General features: G+C 39.0%; 1 protein-coding gene across 4 annotated transcripts in view; it reads right to left on the bottom strand.

Annotated features, from left to right (window-relative positions):
- LOC109621530 (transcription factor collier) overlaps nt 1-26,707 on the bottom strand; it is a 409,396-nt gene that overhangs the window by 3,901 nt on the left and 378,788 nt on the right. For 3 of the 4 annotated variants that reach the window (XM_062855901.1, XM_062855897.1, XM_062855900.1), the window contains exons 7-8: nt 20,851-20,932; nt 13,369-13,546 (exon numbers count right to left, since the gene is read on the bottom strand). In XM_062855901.1, the coding sequence (XP_062711885.1) occupies nt 13,369-13,546; nt 20,851-20,932 (260 nt within the window). The remainder of the gene's footprint in view (nt 1-13,368; nt 13,547-20,850; nt 20,933-26,707) is intronic. The other variant, XM_062855898.1, reaches the window with a different exon arrangement.

The raw sequence follows: 26,707 nt of genomic DNA, 5'->3' as shown, positions 1-26,707 counted from the left end.
CAAGCATGCGATGTCGAGATGATGGAGGAAACGTTGCGAAGATTTGCTGAGCTTCTCTTTTGCAGATTTGACAAATTGAAACGTTTGTCAAGAACAGTTAAATCGGGTGAAAGTAAAATTGGGTAGGTTATTCATCAATTTCATTAACCTCTTAGGTACTCCTAGGCTCTGCAGCTGTCGCAGATGACATGAGTTTATCATGGCCCTACCATGATGGCGAGTGCCAGTAAGTCGGACCCCTGGCAGACAACCCGTATTCGACGGGCACGCAGCGACGATCCTCGAGTTAATTGTGACAAATCCCGCAGTGCGTCGCCTACAAGTGCTTGGCGGAAGAGGTTATTGGTGAGAGTATCGAGGTATGGGCTCTCACCTTTAAGTTCGGAAATCTGGGCACAGATATGGCCTTAGTTCAGCTACCTGTGATGAACACCAATAACTCCGTTATAGTAGGGAAACTCAAGGTGAGCTGATATGTATGTTTGCTGGGCATGCACGTGTCACCGAAGGCTTGCTTCAGGTGTCTCGAACTGGGACACAAGTCGTAGAATACGCTCTGACAGAAGCAATCTCTGTAGATAATTTGGAGGTGTAGACCATAAGGCGCAAGGCTGCTATATGGTTGATTTGTTCCGGGAAATCCGCGAATAGCAAGCACCCGACGAGAGGCCCAAGATACCCGACATTCCGGCGAGTTAGCTTTCAACTGATATGTCACAGTACAGGTAATGCAGCTAAACCTAAGGGGCTGTTTATTAACAACGTAGACCTAAATTTGGCAATCTCAGACCCCCCCCCTCCCCCCTTGTAGACTTTTGTCCATACAAAAAAAATGAAATTTGTATGGAGCGTAGACTTTGGCCAGACCCCACCCTCCCCCCAAAAAGTCTACGTGGTTTATGAACGGCCCCTAATTGGTTGTGACGCAGCCCGCCACCGAGAAAAAGTTCTACGCAGTGACTGAGTTGGTCTTACTCGGAAATCGAAAAATGCTTTGTTTTCTTACTCAGTTTCTATTAAAAGTGGGGCAACTCATTGTCAATGGGTTGTCCCACTTTTAGCTGAAACGGTGTACTGTGCTACTGTGTCAGGCAGTCGCTAAGTGGAGGACAGATATCACCTTATCCTTCTACATCCTATATCCTTCTAATTTAGGGATTTTGTAGGGATTGTTGGAATGGCCTCCTGGTTCCGGAGTTATGCCGGAATCAAAATCGATCATTGGAATTGGCCATAGCCATATTGGAAATGGTGAATTTTCGATATGAGAACACTTTAGTTTCCAGACCTAAGTGAACTAGAATAATAGAAAAATATGTCTGAAAGGCCATCCTGTTCGCTAAGTGCCTTGGAACCAGTTTTACTGATGCTCTGGATAACCGGTTCCGAGGTAAAATGCAAATGATTGAATACCACCATGTGACACTTTAAACTTCGTGATTTTTCAAGATACATAATTCTTAGCTGTTTTTGTTTTATCCGAGATACTTTTGGTCATATTGAAACCGATGTGCGGTTTTCACGGACATCGATTCCGGTGGTTCCGGGGTCCATTTTTCGAAGATGAATAAACACCATCATGCGACATATCAAACTTCATGATTTTGATAGTGCTAGCATATTGTCACGACGATTGATCACTTAGAATATATTTGGCCATTTTGGAATCGGTTTACCCATTTTTCGGAATCCTGTTCCGGGGGCCAAGTTTTTAAAATGGTTCAATACTGTCGTCATGCGACATTTCAAACATCGCGGCTTTCGAAATACATCATTCTGTGCTAGTTTTGCGTTTTCTGAAATACTACTGGCCATTTTGGACCCGATACATGGATTTTCCAGAAACCGGGTCCGGTGATTCCTGGATCCATTTTGCGAATGTAAGCAAATATCGTCCAGCGACACCTCACATTTAATGTTTATTTTCAAGATACATCATCCTGAGCTGTTTTTTCGCTATCCAAAATACTTGATCCTTCGATTTATTCAGGGACTCCACCAAGAATTCATCTAGAAATACCTCTATCGACTCTGCTAGGGATTTCTCCCAGTATTTCTTTTTATTTCTTCAATGAACTTCTCTTAGGATTTTTCCCGGCATTCCTGATGGGGGTTCACTAGATATTCCTGCAGAGATTCCTCCAGCAATCCCTCATATGATTTCTCTAGAAATTCCTACTACGATACCTCCAGGAATTCTTCTAGGGATTTCTTCAAAAATTTCTATGAGGATTCCTTTTGGAATCTCTGGTGAGCAGGGTACGAAAAACGGATAACGCCGAAAAACAAACGCTTTGTCCTAAACGGTGCATGTCGGTAACAAAGGCGCTCCGCAACAAACGCATGTCAACAAACGCATGAGAGCAATAAAACAAATATCGCTTGCCGTGTGTGTGCCGATATTTCGGTATTTCTGCTGAAATTTTCGACCCACATCATCGAATTCATGAGCATTTGGACGAATTAAGACTCTTGCCATCCTCAGAGTCGAGTTTCAGTTGTAAAACAACGCGAAAATCACGATGTGAATAGAACGAGACAAATATTCCTACTGTTTTTGTTGTGAACAAACTCGGGAGCGATTTTGTCATTATCTGCTAACGAAAAAACAAAGCGTTGTTGCCGTGCCTTCTTTGTTGCCTATTTTTCGCTTGCGGTGCCATATTCTGCGTACACTGCTGATGAGATGTTTCAAAACAATCTTTCTGGGAACCTTCCAGACGTTCCTCCGATGATAATCTTCCTAGAAATCTTTCAGAGATTTTATCCAGGGATTACTCCCGAAATTTCTCCAGAAATTCCTCATGGGATTCCTCCAGAAGCTCATATTGGCCTTCCTCCGGGAGCTGGGAGGAAACAACTCCTGCTGCGATTCTTCCAGCAATTTCTTCTACAGCTTATTCAAAAATTCTAACTGTGGTACCTCCCGGAATTCTACTAAGGATTCCTCTAGAGTTTTCTTCAAGCTTTCTTGCTGGGATTCTTCCGGGCAATCTTCCCCGATTTTATTTTTCTAGAAATTCCAATTCCATCACGGACTCCTCCGTGGATCTCTACAGAATACCTCTACCGATTCTTCCCAGGAGAACTGTAGGTTATCACCCAGGTAAGAATTTCTTATAGGATTTCCTCTGATATGCTTGATGGGGTTTCTCTAATAATTCCTGTAGAGATTCTTCCAAAAATTCCTACTAGGTTTTCTCTAATTCCTTCAAGAACTCTTGGTGGGACCATTCAAGAAATCTTCCATGGATTATTGCGGAAGTTCCTCCGGTGATTCCTCCAGGAACATCTTCAGAATTTTTTTTCCAGAAATTCCTGCTAGGATCCGTTAAGCAATTACAGTTGTTGTTCTACTAGCAATTCCTGGTATGATTCCTCCAGAAATTTTTACTGTAATACCGTAATACCTTCAGGAGTTCTATTGTGAGATTTCGTCAGGAATTTTCGCGGGGATTATTCATGGCAAACATTTCGGACATTCTTCCAGAAGTTCCTTCGGTGAATCCTCTACGAATTCCTTCTGAGAATTTATGCAGGGATTTCTCCTGTAATTTCCCATGGGATTCCTCCAGGAGCTCCTCGTGACCTTCCCCCATAAATACCAGCTGGGATTCTTCAAGCAATTCGTCCTGCGGTTCTTCCAGATATTCTTACTAGAACTTTTTTTTAAATTTCTTTTTATTTGTGACTGTGATAGGGTCTTGTACCATTTGGGCACTTGCCGCTATAACTAAGTCAATTTTAAACGGATTGATTTGAAATTTTGTATAGAGTTCGGCACGTACAGTATCTAACTCTAAACAAAATTTCAAATCAATTTGGTTTGAAATTGACTTAGTTATAACGGCAAGTGCCCAAAATAGATACACCTGCCCAAATGGTACAAGACCCTACTTCAAAAATTTTGCTAGGGATTCTTCTAGTGTTTTTTTCAGGCAATCTTCCTGGAATTCTGCACAAATTCCTTCGGTTGTTCTTCCAGGGATTTCTCCAAGCAATCATTCAGGAAATCCTCCACAGATTTGATCAAAAGATTCCTAATGGAATTCCTGCAGAAACTCCTTTTGGCTATCCTCCAAGGATTCCACAAACAACTCCTCCTGCGATTCTTCCTGCAATTGCTCCTCCGAACATTCTAACTATGGTACTTCCTGGAATTCTTCCGAGAAATCTATCTGAAATTCTTTCAGAAATTCCTCCTGTAATTCCTTCAGGTCCCTTCAGAATATCCCTTTGTGGGACTTCTCGAGGTATTCCTCGAGATATTTCTACGAAGAACTTTTATTTGGATTTTTTCAGGTATTACTGATGGGGTTCCTCTAAAAATTCCTGTTTAGTTTCCTCCATCAACTCCTTTGATTTCTGCTGAAGTTTATGCAATGATACATTCCAGAACTCTTCTAAGGATTCATCCAGAGATTTTTCTTGAGATGCTTCTAAAAGTTCATCCGGTGAATCCTCCAGGATTTTTTATCCGAGAGATTTTATCTAAAGATTTCCCAATAAATTTCTTCAAAAACTCCTCTTAGCCTTCCTTAAGGAATTCCAGCTGGATTCCTCAAGCAATTCATGCTGTGGTTCTTCCTAGGACTTCTCCAGAAAATATTATTATAATAACTCTCAGCATTCTACTAACAATTTCTCCTGGGATTCCTTCAAAAATTCTTGCTGGAATGATGCAAGACATTCTTTCCAGAGTTCTTGGAGAAGTTCTTTCAGTGTTTTCGCTAATTTTAACGACTGAAAAGGCCGAACAATTTAAAAAATTTTGAGAGCTACAGTAGCAAAGATCTTTTTTTGCTGAATCAATGAACGAATGTCGAAAAGAATCCCAAAAAAAATGAGATATTTCTTCTCGGAAAGAATCCTTGAAAGTTTCCCTGAATGAATCTTGAAAGGAATCCCAGAAGGAAACCCAAGAAAAAAAATAATGAAGAAATCTTGGGAGGTAGGAATGAAGGAATCCTGGGAGAAATACCTGATGGAATCTCGTGAATAATCCGTAAAAACCGTAAGAAATGTTGGCGAAAATAGTAAAAAGAAATCTCAGATGGAATTGATGAAAGAATCCCAGGAGGAATTCCTAATGGAATTCCACGAAAAAATCCTGGATGAAACCTTGATAGAATCTTGGAAGAACCGCTGAAGGAATCCCGGCAAGGATCCCTAAATGTATCCGGGGAAAAATCCCTGACAAATTCACGTAAAAGTACCGTAAAAGTTCCTGAAAGAATCGTGGGGGAAACCCAATAGATTTGTCCGAAAAAGAGATCCTTGAAGCAAACTCTAAACATTTTTTAGAGAAATCCTTGAAAAAATCTAAGGGATTCCATAGAGAATACCGGGAGAAAAACCTCTGGAAGAATTTAGAGAAGAACTCCGTAAGTATAACGCGTAAGAATACTTAAAGGGACCCCACTCAGGTAAAAATACCGGAAGGAATTCCAGGAGAAATCCTTAAACGAACCCATACAAGATTCTTGGGAGGATTCAAAAGATGAAATCTGGTAGGAAACCATTTTTGGCCATAATTCCATCAATTTTTAACCGATTCACAATTTGTACATAGGAAGACACCACCAATTCTATCTGTGTACGAAAAATCAAATTAGTAGGTTCAAAATTGACTGAGTTATTGCAGAAAAACGACCCGTTCAAAAAAATTGGGTGTATTTTATTGATAAATTCCTATGGGACGCCTTTTATGTAGACCAAGATATAAATTGATATAAATTACATTGGGGTTTGTCCATAAACTATGTAGACTCTAAAGGGGGTGGGGTGGTTGTAGGACAAAAGGTTGAAAATAAAAAGGTGGAAGGTCAAAAGGTCGAAGGGTCCAAAATCGAAATTTTAGTTCTTTTTTATAAATTTTTACTTTTAACCTTTTGTTCTAGTTTTTTTATATCAACTTTTCGACCTTTTGACCTCTTGTATGTTCGACATTTTGTCCTAGTCAACCTTTTGTCTTTTTGATTTTTTGACCGTCGACCTTATGACCTTATGACCTTCAAGTTTATTAGTAATTTTCAATCGAAAATCTTTTTGGCACATGGCTCTTATAGATTTGAAGCGTTTTGATAAAAACGCCATCTTACTGAGGCGAGATACTAGCTATAGTAGTTATTTTTTTCATCTTAGTGCCAGTTTACCATAATAATAATTATAATTATAGGGTCTTGTAGCATTTAGGTAGGTATACCTTTTTTGGGCACTTACCGTTAGAACTCAGTGAATTTCACTTTCGAAAAAATGGTCAAATAGCTGTAACTTCGTGAAAAGTGCATCAAACATTCTCAAACTTTCGCTGTAAGTTGATCCAAATTTGGCAGAGATCGAACTATTCTACATGAAGTTAAAAAGATTGTAGGAAAAAGCACAATTTTGAAGCAACATTTGAAAAGGGCCCAAGAGCTCTTGTGCCTTTTTTTTCGAAAATGCTCCGTAGGGCCTAACAGCAACCTGCCCATGCAAATGAACACCGTTATCTGAAAGATCGATGTTTGCTCTTCATGGTAATGGTCTTAGTTTGTGTGGATAAGTTGATGGGTGCTAAGCGGCGACGTGTGAAGTCATTGTTTACCAATCTTTGTATGTCCTTTTTAAATGTTGCTCCAGAATTATTCGATATCCAACTTTTTCCCTCGAATACTGTTTCCATCTAGTTCACGTATGTTTTGGGCACAATCTGAATTCAATTCCCGGCACACCTTCTACGTGACGCTATGATTTGACCGTGTATGTTTATTTGAAAAGTCGGTCAAACTCTTCGCAATCTAAATCAAATCATGTATTCAAAGTATGATTGAGCAGAATGTTTTAAATTGAGGAGGATGTAGCTCTACAATAACGATCAAATTATCACAATGAATATTTTTTCCCACTAGTTTAAAGTGCGCCATCACAGTGCAACGAAGAAATTTTTCTCTGTGGTTGTGAAATACGATGCTTCATTTGCAGAAAATCCACGCACACATTTGCTTGCATCCTTACTAGACGAAGACAACTTGTTGTTTACATTTAACCGACGAGGAAAATAGTGATTTATTTGAATAATTGAACAGGTTTGCTACATTCTGCAGCAGTGGCTACAAAGCTTTTGTGAGATGTGAATTGAAGGTTGGTTCAACAAGTAAATCAGGTGAAGTGAAAATTGAACGACGATGAAGAATAATTCAGCTAGCTGCTGCTTTGGTGCGGTTGCTTTCGTCTTACGCAAAACGAGGAAAAATGTCAACTCGTAAATGGAGTGAAATTTAATTCAAGTTCAAGACCAACAATTGAAAAGGCCGCATCAACATTGTGTAAACAAACACGTTTCTGTCGACTTGAGGCCTTCTCGTATCCACCCACGCATCTCACCACCATTAACAGAAAGTTTGATGTTTGCGCTTTCTGTTAGTGGTGGTGAGGTGTGTGAGTGGAGTTCAAAAGGCCTCAAGTCGACAGAAACATGTTTGTTTACAAAATGTTGTTGCGGCCTTTTCAGTTTTTGGTCTTGAATTGTGAAATTTAGTGTAATTATTCGATTTCCAGTGCTATAGGGGCTGGATATTGGTAGTCTACATCTTTTTGCTTTCATTCAATAAGTCATTGAGTTGGAATATCTTTAACTATTGGTTATTTTCCGGACATGACGGGAATTAGCGCATATGACGAAGTAAATTTCTACCCTATAACACCCATTTCTAGCCAAAAACTTGATAGTGGCATACAACCAAAATTTCGAAGTAAACTGAATTTGTTTGGCAACATTTAATAAGTAGAAATTGGGTTAAGTACTGTTCCTTTTAATTTCACTAAGAAATTGAATCTTTTTACAGATACGTATTTCGACCTTGGGGGCGTCTATAAATGACGTAGCTTTTTTAAGCGATTTTTAGTACCCCCTCCCCCCTCGTAGCATTTCGTCACAAATTCAGATACCCCCCTCTATAAATGACGTAGCTTGTAAAACACCCCCCCCCCTTTCAACAAAATTTTCATGTAAAAAAAACTCGAACTTAGCTCTGATTTTAATTTTAACTTGTATGTTAATAGAATATTATGGAAAAAACAACAATAGCAAGACTGTCAGATTCAGATCACCGACATCAAGACCATAGGTGCTACCAGTGGAGATTATCACCAAAGCTAATGACTCAATAAACCACCCATCGTTCTGCTTGATGCCGAAGAACCGAAGAAATTTATGCTCCCAATACCATATTAGCCTATAGAAGCTCTTCCGAAGATATTAGTTTGCTCACTAATAAATCTGTTAAGAATATCAAATTGGTTTCATTTCAATGAAATTCACCACGACATTCGAAGGATCCTGTAGGAGTTTCTTCTAAAATTTTTACAGCAGTTCATTTTGGAAGTTTTTTTTGGGATTCCCATTTTTGAGAATGTCTCCCTTTTTAGTTCCTCCAGCACTTCCATCTGGGATTTCTTCATGAATTTTCTTTGGGATTCCATTAGAGAATTCCTCCTTATTGTATTCTTTCAGGGGTTCAAAGATCCCTCCAATAATTCATTCCGGAGTTCCTTCTTAGATTCCTCCAAAAGCTCCTTCTGAGGTTTCTCCAGGGGTTTTTTTTTTTCTAAGGTTGTAATTGTAATTTATTAGCAATACGATAACATGTTAGCATTAGCTTCGGGTCAAGGAAAAAATAAATAAAAAATACAATGGAATTGCTAAAAATACTAAAAAAATAAAATAAAATAGGTTTTTTTTGGAAATTTTATCCATGGTTTTCTTCAGGAGTTCTTTCAAGGTTTTCTTCTCCTCTCTTCCATCAGCAGTTTCTTTGAACATCTCAACAGGGATTTTAACCGAACTTTCATTTGAGATTCCATCAGAACTTCTTTCTGTGTTTCCTACAGAAGTTCCTTTCGGGATTCCTCCAGGAGTTCCTTCTTGGCTTCCTTCAGGAATTCACTCAGATATTTATTCCAAGATCTCGGCAGGCAACCCCTCCGGCATTTCTTGGAAATCTTCCCAGGAGTTGCTTCTGGGATTCCTCCAGGTGTTCTTTTTTTGATTCCTTCAGGAATTCCTTCCTGGATTCTTCTGGTATTTCTCGAGGACTTCCTTCTAGGATTTAATCAGGATTTTTTTCCCGGGACTCCTTCAGTAACTTTTTCCGGCATCCCTCCATTCACCTCATTCAGGATTCTTTCAGGATATGTATCTTAGAGTTCTACGAGGAATCCCTTTACGGATTCCTCCCATAGTTGCTTCTGGAATTCCTCCAGAATTTTCTTTCTTAGATTTCACCAGTAGTTATATGCAGATCATCCGTGATTCCCCAAAAGTTATTTTGGGGATTCCTTAAGTAATTCCTTACGGGATTCTTTCAATTATTTCTTACGTGCTTTTTTCAGAAATTAAACCAGGAGTTTCTTCTGACAATCTACAAATATCTCCATCTAAGATTCTTCCAGAAGTTAATTTAAGATTTCTCCGGAAGCTTCATCTAGAATTGCTCCAGGTACTGCTCACGGAGTTTCTTTTGAAATTTCTCTATTTTCTTTCAAGATTGTTCCAGGAGTTCCTTCTGAAATTCTTCTGGAAGTACTTTCAGGGATTCCTTATGAGATTCCTCTAGATCCTTTTGGAATGATTTCAGAGGTTTTTTTTTTCTTGGATTCCCAGTAGGAATTCCTGTGGAAATGTTATTCTTCTCCTTTTGGGGAAACCTATAAAGAACACAAAGAGAAATTCCTTACAAAGTTGCTAGAGGAGCTCCTTAAGAAATTGTTGGATGAATTCTTCGAGGAACTCCTGTAGAAACTATATAAGGAACTCATGGAATAATGCCGTAATGCCAAAAACTTAGAAAAAATTTCCTTTGCCACCTTAGCGGCATGCAGTGCCCTATAGCAAGCAGCAAACTATTGGTCTTGAGAAGCATTTGAGCGAAATTGATTTTTGTCTGCAAACACAATACATACATTATTCTTTACGCTGGATTTCAAAACCACTTTCTCAGATACAGTTGTTGCGTCTAATAGCTGCATGTCTTATGAAATGAAGCCGGAATTTATTTCCATTATTTGTTATTTACATTAATGTGAATGGAAAAAAGTCATGCAATATTTTTTTTTTGTTATTGGATAATAATACTTAGGCTGACACAAATTTCGATTTTCTCTTATGTCGCCGCCCCTTCGGAAAATTTTGGTCAAAATTTAACGTTTTGAGGGGGGAGACCAATAAATTATTCAAGAAATTTTAAAATTTTAAGGTGAAATTAGAGTTGCACAGAAAATTTCTTAACAAATCCGATGAGTTTACAGAGTTTGGGTATTTTTGGGTATTTGTTTGAGTATTTCTTCGGCAAATACATTTATTATTTATTGTCCTCCCCCTTAGCAAGCAAACGAGTATTGTGACAAAAGAAGAAAATGAGATTTGTTCCGGCCTTATTGCTAGTAATCCAGAGACGAACCAGCCAGGGGCTGAAAGTCTCTTTAATAAAGACAAATCAATCAATCAATTGCAAGTAAAAATTTTATGAATTATGTTTTTTTTTCAATAGGCCTAGTAGAAAGCTACGTAGCATATCATGAACTCCTACCCCCCAATCGTCACACTTCGTCACAAAATCACAAACACCTCCCCCCTAAAAAGCTACGTCATTTATGGACGACCCCTAACTATAAGGTCGTCTTTAGAAATCCTCTATATAGAGATTTGCGGAAGTTACATATGTCGATTTGGCAACGCTGTTTGTTTTGTTTACAACAGCTTCCAACACTTGCCACAAAGCTAAATGTTCAAACTTTGTGCGTGACTTTGTTGTGTGCAAGTTGATTTGTTCACGTTTGCTAATTACGGTCGAAATTTTGAAAAAATAGCAGCCCTATCGAAGAAATCTGAAATGCATTGCAAAGCGTAACGCTAATCATATCGGCAGAAGTGAATCAAGCAGGCACAATGGAAGGTTTTTCAAGAAGAGCAGCTACAAAAGCTTATTCATTAGTATGAGTTTTTGAAAGCAGAATTAATAAAATATTATCTTTTGTATTACATTCAGTGAATCAAAATTCAACCATCGCGCAACAATAACGACAATGTCGCAACCTGAGTTTGTTGCGACACTCTCTCAAAGCGACATAGGTTTGTCCCAACTTGAACAGAATAGGACAAAGATCGTACACCACAAGTTTAGAGATTTTTAAGGCTTGCATTGTGAATTTCGAGCGGTAACTTCGAGTCGGTAAACACTGCAACGCTGCTGAAGATGTATCATCAAAAAGTTTCGATTTTGGGTTGGTAATAATTGATAATTCACGAGTTGAAAAGTACGCAACAAATTCAGCTTCCGTTTTGTCTGCAACAAAAATTTTTGAGATCATGTCATTATCTGTTACCAGTTGGAATAAAGAGTAATCGCCGCGTCTTCTTTGTTGCTTGTTTTGTGCCTCTTTTGTCTGACAATTCTCTTCACTGATTACATTTGCATATGCCAACGATTTTTTAATATTAAAAATTAATAACTATAATTTATTTAGTTCTGATTGCAATACCGTTCAAACAGCGCGTTCCTACAAACGATAAACATGTTCGTTTGGCTCACACTTTGACAGTTCTCTCTGCACGATTGGCTCACAATGGCCGCTTCCGCAGATCTCTAATGTAGGATTACTAGTCGTCTTCAGGTAATAAAGGTAGGGGAGACTGGGGAGACTTGATCCCTTTTTCTTAATTTACCTGAAACTTAAAAAAAAAACACAAAACTAGATCCGATTTCCGTACAAAATGGCAGGTAAACATCTATTGCAAGTTAATGCACAACAGAAGGCCTTTAAATTATTGTTGAAGTTTTCAAAATTGTGTTTTTATGGAGGCATGTCTTATGATGTATTTTTCAAAAATGGGTGACACTTGATCCCCCTTTGAGCACATGGTTTATTTAAAGGGAAAATTATTCCAGAGTCGTCCTATTCATTTTCTTTTCGAGTTTTCTTGTATTTTCGATGAATATGAAGTGTTTGAAATAGTAAGATTTCCTTAAATTTTTAAGGATATGCCGTATTTTCAAAATGGGGAGACTTGATCCCCCTTTTCTTGGTTTGTACTAAAGTTATAATTACCTGACACATTTTATCGTTGAATAGACTAGAATTCCAAGTAAATAGAGGCTTCCGAATAGATCTTTATTTTTCACATGTATAATGTGTGTGTAATCCTCGAGGGATCAAGTCTCCCCATATCACTGTTGTATATACTAAGCTGAATTAATTAAAATTTGTTAACAACAGCCTTATTTGGATAAATAAGTTTGAAAGTATATTGTTTAAACCATGTGCTGTGAAATTTTGACACGATTTGGTTCAATTTTCACAAAGTTATTGAGATTTTTCGGAATCGCCTAAAAGATTTCTGAAGGACTGAAAACAAACCATCAGCCGTTAAAAAATAATGCAATGTACAATCGAAATCATTTGTAGCCAAAACAAAGTCGTTTGTCCAGGAGTAGTTTTGGAAAAATATTGCTAGAAGAAAAATGTTTTTGATTCCGAGCAAATATGGGGAGAACAAGTCTCCCCAGGGATCAAGTCTCCTCAGTCTCCCCTACTCTCAGAAACTGAGGTCGAAATTGTGTGTTCTTTTTTAGATGTTGCTCTGTGTTATGTTGCGAAAATCACTCCCCGCAAAAACGATGTAACCGATTTATGAATGCATCTGATCACATTTTGAAACGAGATCTATTGAAAAAAAAACCAATAATAGACCGTTAGTGAAAATCACCCATAAATCCTACTATTTCCAATTCGATGCCCTTCCAACGTAAATCAGAGGAAAATTTTCCGTTTGATTTAGATCTTTCGGCTGCATTCACGGTTATTTGAGGATGCACAAACCCGAGACTGCATATATTTCTTTCAAACTGCTAAATGCACTTTGAATCATTTTTAATGAGCTTTCTCGTACCGCAATCATTCGGAGAATGGTGAACGTCGAACGCTGACTGCTGCTAGTTAGTAGTCGGGGTTGGTATGTGTGTCTGCTGGGAATTTACCCCAGTACGAACGACGATAGAGCTTTGGCAGGTTTGCTTCCGAAGCGGAAATAGTGCTCCTCCTTTGTCCCGGAACAATCGCCGCACGCTGCTGCTGTAGATCATTCCCGCTTCGGAGGCACACCCCCCGTTCGGTCTTCGTTTTCTGGGCCAATTGCAACGAAAAACTTTAAAATGGAAAATCGTGAGAATCAATAACTAAAGGAAGGTACTCCAATGAATGCTACGGTAATATGGTTTATGAACCATGAACTAATTTAATAACGGGAACGAAAGAAACTCAGATCTAGAATGTACGAATCACACACACGATAATTCAGAACAAGTAACGGGGAAGAATTTTGAAACCGACCGTCGTACGTACTGTCCGGGGCCAGCGGATGGCCCGAAATGGCCAACGGAGAACTTCCCGTACCTTCCGGGTCGAGCCGTTTCGCCCGGCGCCCGTGTTTGCTGTTGTTGTGCACGAACATGTTGTCGGAGATCGCCAGCAGGGGGCCGTCCACCGCGACCTGGGTCGCTATCACTACCTGCAATATATGGGGAATGGGGATGGATGCGGAACGAAGGGAGGTGGGGAAGGAGTTTTTTGTTGTTGAGGGATTCAGGCGGAGTGCGGCAAAAGAAAGAGAAGAAATATAATTAATTGAATCGACGAGTGGATTTGGATGGCTGAGGGGTAGTACTTATGAGTGGAAGGAGACCATCGGTCTGAGAAGGCAACGAAAAGATGGAGAATGCTTAAAAACCCTACGGTTTGGCGTTAAATAATGCGCTGGTGAAATACGAGGTTTTTAACATTGGAATTAGTCTTGTTATCGGCTAACACGATAACATGAATTGAATGACCTAAACTCAAAAACTATTTAGAACACCATTAGGGTAGCGAACCACTTGAGCAGCGACCGGTATTTTGGGCACTCTTCACTATAACTCTGTCAATTCCAAACCAATTGACTTGAAATTTTGTACACGGCTAGATACTATACGTATCTCATCGCGTTCCAAAAAATGTGTCAATTGGTTCAGAATTGGCTGAGTTATAGCAGAAAAGTGCCCAAAAAAGAACCCCTGCCACTTCCCTACCAGTCTAAGATTTGTTTTTCAACAAAAAACGACTCTCAAGTCTTGGTTGACCTTATATAGATATAATCCGAAGTAACATCTTCTTCTTCTTCTTCTTCTTCTTCTTCTTCTTCTTCTTCTTCTTCTTCTTCTTCTTCTTCTTCTTCTTCTTCTTCTTCTTCTTCTTTATGGCTCTACGTTCTCACTGGAACTTGGCAACTTAGTGTTCTTTGAGCACTTCCACAGTTATTAATTGAGGGGCTTTCTTTGCCTGCCATTGCATGAATGTGTAATATCGTGAGGCAACGACAATGATACACTATGCCCAGGCAGTTGAGAAAATTTTCCCGACCGGAACGGGAATCGAACCCGCCGTCTCCGGATTGACGATCCATAGCCTTAACTACTAGGCTAACTGGAGACGCTAATCCGAAGTAACATTTTGATGACCAATTAGTCTTGTAGAGGTTTGGAAAACCGTCATAAAACTTATTATTTTTGATTTCGGTTTTAGGATGGGTCTAAGAACCTCTTCCAGTCTATTTGACTTAGCAATGTTACTTGGAATATATGCTATTGCTATGAAAATCAGAATATTTAGAAGAGTCTGGAGTTTCCGATAAACTTTCTTTTATTTACCGCACCATTTGAAACACAACTTCACAATACAAGCGGCACACCAATCAGCAATGGATGGTGGTGGCATGGCGTGCTGCTAGCTTGTGAAGCTGGTAGTGAGGTAGTGTGGTCTACATTGTGCACACCTTTCCAGTCTGCAACCATAATAAGAGAACGAGAGAAAAAGAACGTGTAAAGGAGTTGGGTGGTAGGAGAGCTACAAGCTTTTAATGTATGGTCTACATGTAAAACCAACGAAGGCAGTCAGTGTAGAGTAGACAAACAAGAGCAGCCCGCCAAGATCCAAGCTGGATCGGAGTCTCTTTCAGTCTGTATAAAGATGGAGGAATTTATTGCCATCGTTTTATTCAGTCGGTCGGTTTGAAGTGGTGTCGGCGGCACACCACACGAGTGTGTGAAGTGGGCGGTGACGATGGCTGCTGTTTGACTGCATTTTTATCTTGCCACTTAAGTCATCTGAGTGGGGTACCGTTAGATGGGTGGTTTGTTCCTAATTTGATGTTATGATTGAGATTCTTAAATGCTTTTATGAATACCATTTGCTTTCACGGTCTTCACAAATTCTTCCTAGAGTTAAATTTTAAAACAATCTTCATCATTAAATCATTACCCTCTTACAAGTGTTCTTGTTGCTGATAAAGCTTCCAAATGTATAAATAATACCTCAAGTTATCCATTTTTTACTCTTCATCACTTAACCTAATTTATAGCTCTTTTGTCCCCACTTCGTATGCGATTTCAGCTGCACTTACATTTTGTACAAATGTATTCTATTCTAATTCTGCTGAACTGGTGCCTTTGTGCTGCTTTCAGTGTTTCTACCCTGTCCACGGTAGAATGATGAGCACGATGATCTTGATGTGTGGCTGTTGTTCCTTTTCCAGTCCAATTGGGGGTCGTCCATAAGTTGCGGTCCCCCGATATCCAAATTCTGGGTCCGTTAGAGCTAACTATAGGCTCAGAAGACGGTCAGTGCAACTGACGAAAAATTGCTATGTACAGCATTCCGTCTGCCAGATATAAGTTTGAGAAATTTCAGAACCCGAATCCGGATAATTGAGTCCAACCTCCCAAGTAACAGTGAATGCTGAACAGTGAGAGTATTCGCTGAACATTGACTGGTTGATGGTGCCAGTGGCTGAACACCATGATAGCTGAATATTAGTCTGAAGTATGGCTTATTAAATCTCTTAACCCTTTGGAGCCGGAAACGTATTCGACTCCAGCAAGGTTGCGGCAGCAATGGCGAAATTATTCGGCTCCAAAGGGTTAAATCAGCCATACATGGGTAGCTGAATATCAAGCTGAATAGAATATTATTCATCTGTGTAACCAGCTTCAAAACCGACATTAACATGCAGAATTAGCCATCTGTTGTTCAACTTTTAATCAAATTATTTTTGACAGCTGATCCAAACAATGTTTTGGTAGAGTCCACATAGCTTCTTCGGCCTCAATTCAAGTTTAGTTCAGATTATGCTCTTGATATTTCAGACCTATCAAGCAATGCTTTCGTTTTCGATGATATGTATTCAATTGGGTGTGGTGTAGGTGCTAAAGTAAGTGACTTTAAATCAGGAAGTCCGAGTTCAATTCCCAATTTTCCGATAGATTGATTGATACATTCATAAACATCTCTTCTGGAAATAGAAAGTCGCAAATGGTAAATGTTGATAATTTTCTCGATATCCCTCTCAATCCGATATGGAGATATGGGAGATAAAAAAATAAGAGATCATGATGATGATGAAAGATGAGAAATGAGAGGTGACAGATGTGAGGTACGATATGAAGGATAAAAGATTAGAGATGATGATGAGAACTAATGAGAGATACGAGAGGAAAAATGAGAGATTAGAGGTGATACATGAGATACGAGAGATGAGGTATGGAAGATGAAAAATGAGAGGTGAGATATTAGAGGAGATGAGATATGCAAGATGATAGATCATGAGAGATGAGAGATCAGTGATGAGAGGTGAGAAATGATGATTATAATGAGAATGATGGAAAATGATAGATAAGACATGATAATTGAAAGGTGAGATATGATAGGAGATAAAAGATCAAGATGGTAGATGATGAGAAATGAGAGACCAGTGATAAGAGATGGCAGATTAAGACGAGAGATGAGAGGTGGAAGCTGAGAAATGAGACGTGATAGATGAGAGCAATGATAAGAGAAGATAGATGAAAGATGATGATGATGATTATGATGATGATGAGAGATGAAAGAGGTGAGAGTTGAGAAATGAAAGATGAGGGATGAAATATGAAAGATGAGAGTTAAAACATGAGGGATGATGATAACGAGAGATGAAAGGAATGAGAGATGGGCGATGAGTGATGATAGATGGGAGATGAGAGATAAGAAATGAGGAACAAAAGATATTAGAGATGGTAGATGAGAGTTGATAGATGAGAGATAAATTGAGAGATGAGAAATGGGAGATGAGAGATGAAAGATAAAGGATGAAAGATGAGAAATTAAAAATGAAAGATGAGCGTTAAGAGAAGAGGGTTGAGAGATGAGAGATTAAAGATGAATGATGAGAAAAAAAAGATGAGGGTTGAGAATTTAGAGTTGAGACAGATGAAAGGTGAACGATGAGAGATACGAGATGAGAGATGAAAAAAGAGAAAAGAGAACTGAAAGATGAAAGATGTGAGGTAAGAGACGAGAGGTGAGAGGTGAGGTATAAGATATGAGTAATAAGGGGAGATGAGAGATTAAAGATGAGAGATAATGATGACGAGATATGAAAGATGCGAGATAAGATGTGAGACATGGGCGATGGAAGATGGGAGATGAAAGATGATGGATGAGAAATGAAGGTTCGGAAATGAGAGATGACAGAAAAGAAAAAAGAGATGAGATATTGCGATTTTTTATCTACTTAGACTTCAGTGCAATAAATTTCGTCGTTCTCCGATTTCGCTTTCGGTTTTGCTGTCGCTCTCTGTTGCTGCTCATTAGCAATTCGCCCGATCGTATGACAGATTTCGCCGGCCGTCTCAATGTTTACCATTTTCTCTCATTGTTCTCGGTCTACCAGCTGATCATGTTTACTCAACAAAATCAGCTGTACATCGGATGTTTACGTTCATCTTTATTGTTCGGCAACCACCAGCTGACCTTGTTTTATGATACCATATTTTTGTATAATGATTTTTTTCTACAACTTAGCTGAACATGTGGAGAATTGTGGCCGTGCGGTTAGCGTCACCAAGCGTATAACCGTACAATGCAATGGAATGAGGGTTCGATCCCCGCTCCGGGCGATGAAACTTTTCGCAAGAAATGTTTATTCCTCGTATCCACTGGTGCTCGTAATGTGTGTCGTGACCTGTGTGTGTCTAGTGTTAAGTTTCGTTCAGCCGTTGGTTGGCTGAAGACGGTGTGCGTGTCTTTTACAAGAGAACATAAACACGCTATCTTCATTTATGAATCAAACCAATTTTCGATCTCACTTGTATGGGGATTAATCACATTGGTGATAATTTCCAAAGAAGGACTCCCAAGTAACATTTTAAGTTTTGTTCGGCTCTACAAGAGATCTTCATGACCAAATTTTTAAAACTTGCAATAAAACTGATTTATACATCAAAACCTCTTGATAACCTCTTCATGAGCATTTTCCGGCTAAGTGGACCACTCTCGGAGAGGTTTTGTAACCCGCATTAGAAGTAGCAATAAACCCGTTTTAAAACCTAGTTGAGAAGTTTCCCATTCTCGATTGTTGTTGTTTTTTAAACAACAAAACTATGACAGCTCAAGATGCAGAGAAGCTTCTTCGATGGCACGTAAAGTTCAGGAGGATACTTCATTCGTAAGTAGAAAGCGATCATTTTAAAGCAATATTTTAGTAGTTATTGTGTTCGTAGGCTTATGCGCATTCAATTTTACCGTAAATATTGGGGTTGCAGAACCATAAAATTAATGCGCTTCGAAAATAGTGAAAATTATCATCTTGGAATGAAATAAATCAATTGGTTAATTTAGTAAAACTATCGTGAATCACAAGAAAACTCAGCAGAGATAGTTTATTTATGTGAGCACGTTATGGAAATTATGACAAACTATCAATTCATTGCTAATTTGAGCAAAAATAACTATTTTCCATTCACGTTAGCTAATTCGTCAATATGGCGACGACCATAATCAGCGAAAATAACACGAAAGCAAGTTTACTTTTATGATGACCGCAATAAACCTAGCAGTGTCGTAGTTTCTGCTTTTCCACCAACAGATGTCGTTATTAATCGAACGGATCGCCATCTGTTGAGAGTTTTAACAGTTTTATTGTGGTAATAATGATTGCCAGAAGGTTTACATATCGGAGGGTTTTGTTTACTCTTAAAATCTGTCTTTATGCATATCTTCAAGTATACTATAAAACATTTCATCAATGGTTTTCATAAAAGCAGTCATAAAACTGTGAGTTTTAATTATTGCTGTGATAAAACCCTAATAAAAATCAAACAAAACCAACCAGCAATGGAATTGTTACTTGGGGATATATCAAACAACTTCTTTAAACAAACTACCCCTCTAAAATCAATTTTTCTTGCCGAAAATAATTTCGATCACGAAATTAGGTAGGTAGTTAGCTAAACCACCTTTTTTGTATTGAACCTCTATTTTTTGCTGGGTGGTAACACTTTGATGAATCCCCATCCCCTTCAAAACGTGACGTTATTTATGGACGTTCTCTTAGAAGCTTCCTCCAGATATCACAGCCGATTACTTACAACATGGCGACCGTGACAAGACAGTTGACTTAATTTTTTAATTTGCAAAAAGTTGATTGGTGTTAATTGTGTATGTCCACTTTACAAAAGTGGAAACACACCAGAGTGTGCCAATTACTAAGAACAGCAAGGTGAAGTACATGATCACTACTGGTGGGTCTAAAAGTGATTTCGGATCATGTATTGGACGTTGCAAAGTAGTGTTGGGTGATTGAAAATATCAAATGACGGAAGAATTTGTGTACCTTGGACGCCACGAGACTTGCCCGTTAAAGAAAGTCAATTGAAGAGCGCAAATAATACTTGGCGGTAAAAAAGCAAACGGCATCTGGAAGTATTGCATGAATCACGCGCTATATCAAGTGTATAAAGAGAAGGATTTTATCCAGTTAATAAAACACGGCAGGCTAAATTAGGCCGGTCACATCGTAAAGATGCCGAAAGAATGGCAGGCGCATTCAGTAGAAAACTAACAAGAGGCTGGCGCCACGCAACGGTCACGCAAAAGATGGCTGTTTGCGGTTGAAGAGAACGTAAGAATACTTAACGTCCCGAAACCTGTGGAAGCGATTGGCTCAAGATCAAATCCAATTCAGCCAGGCGTAATCAAATAATTTGTACAGTCATTCCACAAAACATCGTGATTTAATTTCGCGTTAATGTTTACCATGAGTTGCACCAATAATAGAGGTTGTAGAGAAGTTTCGTAGTTATGCTTCTTTTTTTAAACATTGTAAAACAAGTTATCAGGCGAAGACGCTGTGCTCATGAAACCGGATCAATTTGTTTGCTTCGCGGATGCAGCAAAGTCCAGTGGCATTGGCCAATGTATTCCATCCAACGGTAGCGCTTTGACACATCAACGACGATTGTCCTCCAAAAAAAGGATTACCCTCCCCTCGATCTTGAGGTAGTCTATTTTGGGTTCTCCACTCTGTCAGTGAAAATTTATTAGGTTTTCCAAAGGAAAAACAGTTAACTCGACATTTTTCAACTCTCCAAACCTTACCGGTAGGTACTGACGGCCATCCATTCATTCCCGTGGTCGTCGTCATTCGGGCTTTTTAATTTATGTCTCTTGTCTTTGGTTTTCATCGTACCTCTGCTGTCTTCTCGTCGTCCATGTGACGACGATTCCGAACAAGAAGACGAAAGAAACGACGGAACAATTTTACAAATTACCAGCCACTAAGCGGGAGTAATTTAACCCCCTCCTCGTTTTCCAGAGCTCTTTAACTGGATCTCCAGTAGAGTAGGTAAACGTTAACCGTGGTTGGGTTGGACATATGGAGGTGGGACCGATGATCATGCGGAAGGGAAGCTCGGAGCGGGCGGAGGGAAGAAGTGGAGGTGCATAAAGATGGCGATTAATACTCACTTGAAACCGTCGCATGTCCCGTGGATTGCCGGCATTCTTCAAGCAGTTCTGGTTGCACTTGAGGAAGAATTTAAGGAAAAATCTGAAACGAAATGGTTGAGAGAAAAAAGGGGAAACATTGAAGCGAAATGTAAGCAAACTGCTGCTCTGTGACGGGAGATGATGGTGGTTAAACTTTACGAGCAACGGACAATACCGGGAGTGAGCGCGCACCACGCGCGTGGTTGCAGAGCGTTCGCTGTGTATAATCACATATTAGAGGAAGGTAGGTAAGCGATGCGATGCCAACGACGGCGTTGGAGTGCTTTCGAGCGAGTATTGAGGTGTTCTCGTGGGCATTGTAAAAAATGTCGTCACACAAACGACGACGGTTGGTTGGATGGTTGATGGTGTTCTGCTCGCTAGACTCGAAGCCGTTGGAGTTTTACAGCAGTAGAATGTGGATGGAACTATACTTTGGGTGGATTTAATAACCCGCTTCTTCTATGGTGTAGTGGTTTGAGATCAAAGGTGGTTAGTTAAAGAGTGAGCACGTGGATGGTGCCCACGGGGGCTGCAGTTTGACAATTAAGAAGTAAACACAACAAAGCGGATGAAGATTCATTGGCATATAGTTATAGTTGTTTGGAGTAGTTTTTCAACTTTGTCAAGATATGGGTGATCGTTAACACATTGAAGCAAAGAAGAGAAGTGTGACAATGTTCTTAATGTGTTATATTTTATAAATAGTGAGAAGTTGTAAATACTGATACAGGTAGGGTGTGGGACCATATGGGCAGGAGGACCTATTTTGGGCACTTGCAGTGAACTGAGTGTTAACTCAGTCAACTCCGAACCAATTGACTTGAATTTTTGTACATGGCGAGATACTGTAAAATCTCGTCGTGTTCCAAAAATCAAGTCAATTGGTTCAAAATTTACTAAGCAATAGCAGCAAGTGCCCAAAATAGGTCCCCTTGTCCAAATGGTCCCTGTCCTTACTGTTCTATCGTTATCAATGCGTTCAAAGTTAAGTAGAGTATGAATTACATACAAAGTTTCCAGAGATAGACAATTTTTTACGGAATTATGCTGGAAGTTTCAAAGAAATCTTGGGAAAGAATCAATGGAAGATTTCTCAACACTTTTTCCAGTAAGCTCTGAATTAAAACGCAGAAATAAATCTTAGACATCTGTCTGAGAAGTTTATGAACATCCATAAGAACAACCATCAGAACTCCTAAAAAAATTTCATAAAAACTCCCGATACAAAGCAGCAAGTCTGTGCTGCTGTATGATAGTGAAACCTGGTGTGTATCAGTGGCGAACACCCCAGCCCCATTAATTGGTTCCCTATGTGGTGTTGATTGTTCCTGAGAGTTCCTTCCAATAACAGAGTAGCAACTACGAAGTGCACGGCCATCTCTACATATGCTTAAATTGACAACTGTGGAGTTGCAGTCGGATAATCAAAATCATAGCATATTTTTTACCATTCAAGCCCAAATTATTTACTAAATCAAGCACATGCACTTGCACCGATCTGATGCAAGGACAAGTGGAACCCCTGATGCTGATTACACTGAAGCATAAACAGAAAGCCCACTTTTCGGACCAACCCACCACCCTTCCCTAATCGAAGAGCAACAGTGCAGTCATATGATGCTGGCTGGGTGCTAATGATTGATAGCCCTTCTGCCTATTTTGCCTCACATCGGATAGTGATACCCTTCCCAATACCCTCCAGCTCTTAAAAAATGCTGAACCTCGAAATGCACCACACGGTCCAAGTTGCAAACCTGTTTCATCGCCTGGCCCAGTTGGAAGGTACATATCAACTCAATTACGGCTCCTTTGTAAATATTTTATTATTTTTATACTGTTTTTATTTATTAATAACTTCTGGTCGTTTTCCTCCTGCGTTTGGTTTTGCGTTCTCGCAATAGCTTATAGTGAGAGTGCGGGATGGTTGGCTGGCAGCATCCCTACAGTACATACATTGTTGGCGGCTACCCGCTGAGTGTCTATTTAATATGTGATTTGGCCGGAGGCAAACATCTGTTGGGATTTTCGGCTGATTCGTAGTTTGTTCGGATGTTGCCTCGGCTTGCCCTCCCCGTATTACAAGAGGAAAAGGAAAGTGAAACTAAATCCTAACCACATATGCACTGCACAACCAAGCCTAACCGAAAGCGCAAGGGCAGTTTTTCGCTGTTCGGGATGATCGCAACTTCGGCATTTACCGTCAGCTGGGGTTTAGTTGATTAACAAAGTGAATTTCCTAATGTTTATCAGTACTCAAGTATAATGAACTGATTATAGAATACCTTTATTTCAAAATCATTTCAATCCTTCATTTATCATTCAAGATATGTATTCCTTACTTGTTTTTAACGTTAGTTTTATCGAAAACGTAATTAAAATTCTACAAAATTTTGTAATGAATCTTCTTTGTTAAAAGCAATAATGCATAATTTATCATTCCTGTTTGAAAAAGACCTAAAACGCAATCAAATTGGAAGTATCTTTCCATGCCCGAAGTTATTTTGCATCAGTGCGAAGTAATTTGCAATGTTATACATATTTAAATAATCAGAAACGGATTGAAAAGTCATTTACATACCTTCAAACTTCATTGTACTTCATAATCTTCTATCGTATCTATAAGTTATGCAGCGATCTGCGTTGCACCTTCACGGTCATCTACAACCATTCGCTTACCAAACGGCATTCACGTATCAATGTGAACCCTCTGCCACACAGCCTTCTCTTGCACATCGACACCCCAGTACGAACTTGTGCATACGCAGAGGAGTAACGCTCAGGCGTTGGCAAGCGATTGAAATCATCACTCCCCCTTCCTTCTCTACATTGACCAGCAAACTGATGTAGCAGACGTCATTCTTGCATAAAAATAGAAAGGCCATTCGACACTCACACTCACACACTAAAAGGTGTGTGAAGGTTAGTCCTAAGCAGTTATTTTATTGTTTCCCTGTGTGAAAACTTTAAAAAAATCAAACATTTGTACGTCTTAAGGAAATAGCTAAATTTCGAACATTTACTACCTTTCAGTTGCATGTTAATCGACATCACTTCTGCAACTATTTCTAGATGATGACCAGTTTAGAATCGACTGCAGGGAACCCCTTTCAAACTTGATCAACTTCACCCCTTCTCACGGTACTCGGTTGATCCGGTAGCATAGGGATAACGGCAAGCAAACACATTGTATTATTATGCGGAGGTTTTTTTTTTCTCGGGTGCACTCTCACTTGCGCTGGCTGGTTTGTGAAGTGTTTGCTCAACGATACTCGAGAAGTTTTGTAGTGCGTGCTGTGCTGCCACCACCCGCCGCGGGCTAATGGTTACGTGTGATACGTATTTGTTATGAATAGGGAAAATAATTAGTTTATCACTTGTTCGAGTGGGTGCGCGCGCCGGGTTCTAGTTCAAGATCCTGCTGTTGGGAGTGATGCGCAAATTTCCGTAACTTTAGACGCCACGTATCGGATATCCGGAACAGATGAGCATGTGGTACGGTTGACGTTGGTTTCTCCTTTGAGTTGAGATTCAATGCTTCGGCCTAATTTTAGGAGTTTCCACATGCGATGAAGTGCATCTGATAATCTGTCGTTCGGGATGGATGACACTGGTTATTGTCAAGAGCTCATCTGCCACTGGATTGCGGTAGGGAACTAAATTAGCACGGTTTTTCATTTTCTGTGTTTGGAAGTGTAAAAAATATGACATTTGTGCTCAGATTATGGATGGTAATGGCTAAAGAATGTTCCGCCCGGTACTTTGTATTCAGATATTTCAAGCGTAGGATCCATATACCAGAAGTAGCAAATGCGTAAACGAGTGCATAACGTGCCTCTGCTGAGAGTGTTCGGGTTCGATTCCCTGTCAGTCCAGGAGCTTTTTATATGTTTAAAGGGTGATACGGTCAAAATTTGGTCACACAATTTTTTTCATAACTTTAGACTGCGTACACCAAAACAACTAATTTTTGGACCAGTAATGCTTCATTATATGTAGCTTATACCATAAAATTTTCATGAAAATCGATTAAGTATTGGTTGATATATAGATGAAACCATCGACCTACCTTTTTAAAATTTTGTACAAATGCGCTCCATAGTAAATTTTCGGAAATTTAAGGTCAGTAAAGCACAATTTTGATTATAGAACAACCAATACTGCTCCGATTTTTATCAAAATTTTACAGTATAATACTATTATGAAAATACGTTCGCAGTAAAATTTTGAGCTATTTTGTATGAATACTTTCAAAGTTGTAGAATAGGCCTGTCCAGCTTTTCAAAAATGTTCTCTGATTCTCAAGTCCACCCCCATATTTTGATTGGCATCCTAAAAGAAGTAACTGGTCAAAATTTCAGCCAAATCCATTGAAATTAAGAGGTGCATCAAATCAATTTTGTGTTTCTCGACTATTTTTGAACTTCAAAAAATCATAACTACACTAAAACATGTCAAAACTTAATTCTTTCGGCAGAAATTGAAAGCTATACTTGTCTGCTACAACTTCTCCGAACAACGTGTGCCAATAAAATTGAAGGAAACATGTGTAATTATCACATTTGTAATCAGAAAAACCTTAAAAAGTTGATTTTTTGATAGATTTCGTTCTGGAACACCCTAATATACTTAATAAGTTGGATTTTTCAAAACGGCATCATATTCTCCAATGTTTTTTGGTTATTTGCTTCTTTGACACCAATGCTGTAGGAGTTCAGCAAAAATTACTAAAATTCGTGAAAGTCAAATGTGGCCTAAAAACTAGCTTTTTGGAGGCAATCACGTTGTGGCGCGAAATTGTACTGAACGTAGTAGCTTTGCTTCCTAGTAGTTTGCCTTGACTACCCCCTACCACGGGTGATAATAAACAAGCGCGATGACAGGTATTGGCTATCATATCAGTGCTGACGCGATGCCACTTTTTGCGCGCCAAAGCGTGATTGCACCCGAAAAGCTAGTTTTTAGGTCACATTTGGCTTTCACGAATTTTAGTCATTTTTGCTCAACTCCTACAGCATTGGTGTCAAAGAAGCAAATAACCAAAAAACATTGGAGAATATGATGCCGTTCTGAAAAATCCAACTTATTAAGTATATTAGGGTGTTTCAGAACGAAATCTATCAAAAAATCAGCTTTTTAAGGTTTTTCTGATTACAAATGTGATAATTACACATGTTTCCTTCAATTTTATTGGCACACGTTGTTCGGAGAAGTTGTAGCAGACAAGTATAGCTTTCAATTTCTGCCGAAAGAATTAAGTTTTGACATGTTTTAGTGTAGTTATGATTTTTTGAAATTCAAAAATAGTCGAAAAACACAAAATTGATTTGATGCACCTCTTAATTTCAATAGATTTGGCTGAAATTTTGACCAGTTACTTCTTTTAGGATGCCAATCAAAATATGGGGGTGGACTTGAGAATCAGAGAACATTTTTGAAAAGCTGGACAGGCCTATTGTAGAAGTATGAATATGAAAAAAACTGACCGGGTGCCACTTAAGCAAATATAACTTTGTAACGGCTCGATCAAACTGAATGAAATTTTTACACAACATTTTGATATGCATACTTCACATACAGAAAAATTTTCATTGAAATCGGTTAAGTATTTCTGGCTCTATAAATAAAACAGTAAAAATGTGTTCTTATTTGTAAAAAAAAATTAAAATTGCAGATCTCAGGGTTCAACAATATCTCCGCAAATACTAGACCGATTTTGATGAAAATTTTATGGTACAAGCTACATATAATGGACCATTACTGATCCAAAAATCAGCAGTTTTGGTGTACGCAGTCTAAAGTTATAAAAGAAATGTGTGACCAAAATTTGGCTTGA

The sequence above is a fragment of the Aedes albopictus genome, chromosome 3 (genome assembly GCF_035046485.1).
Source record: "Aedes albopictus strain Foshan chromosome 3, AalbF5, whole genome shotgun sequence".
NCBI lineage: Eukaryota > Metazoa > Arthropoda > Insecta > Diptera > Culicidae > Aedes > Aedes albopictus.
Note: the sequence above shows the minus strand (reverse complement) of the source record. Positions and strands in the feature narration are given on the sequence as shown.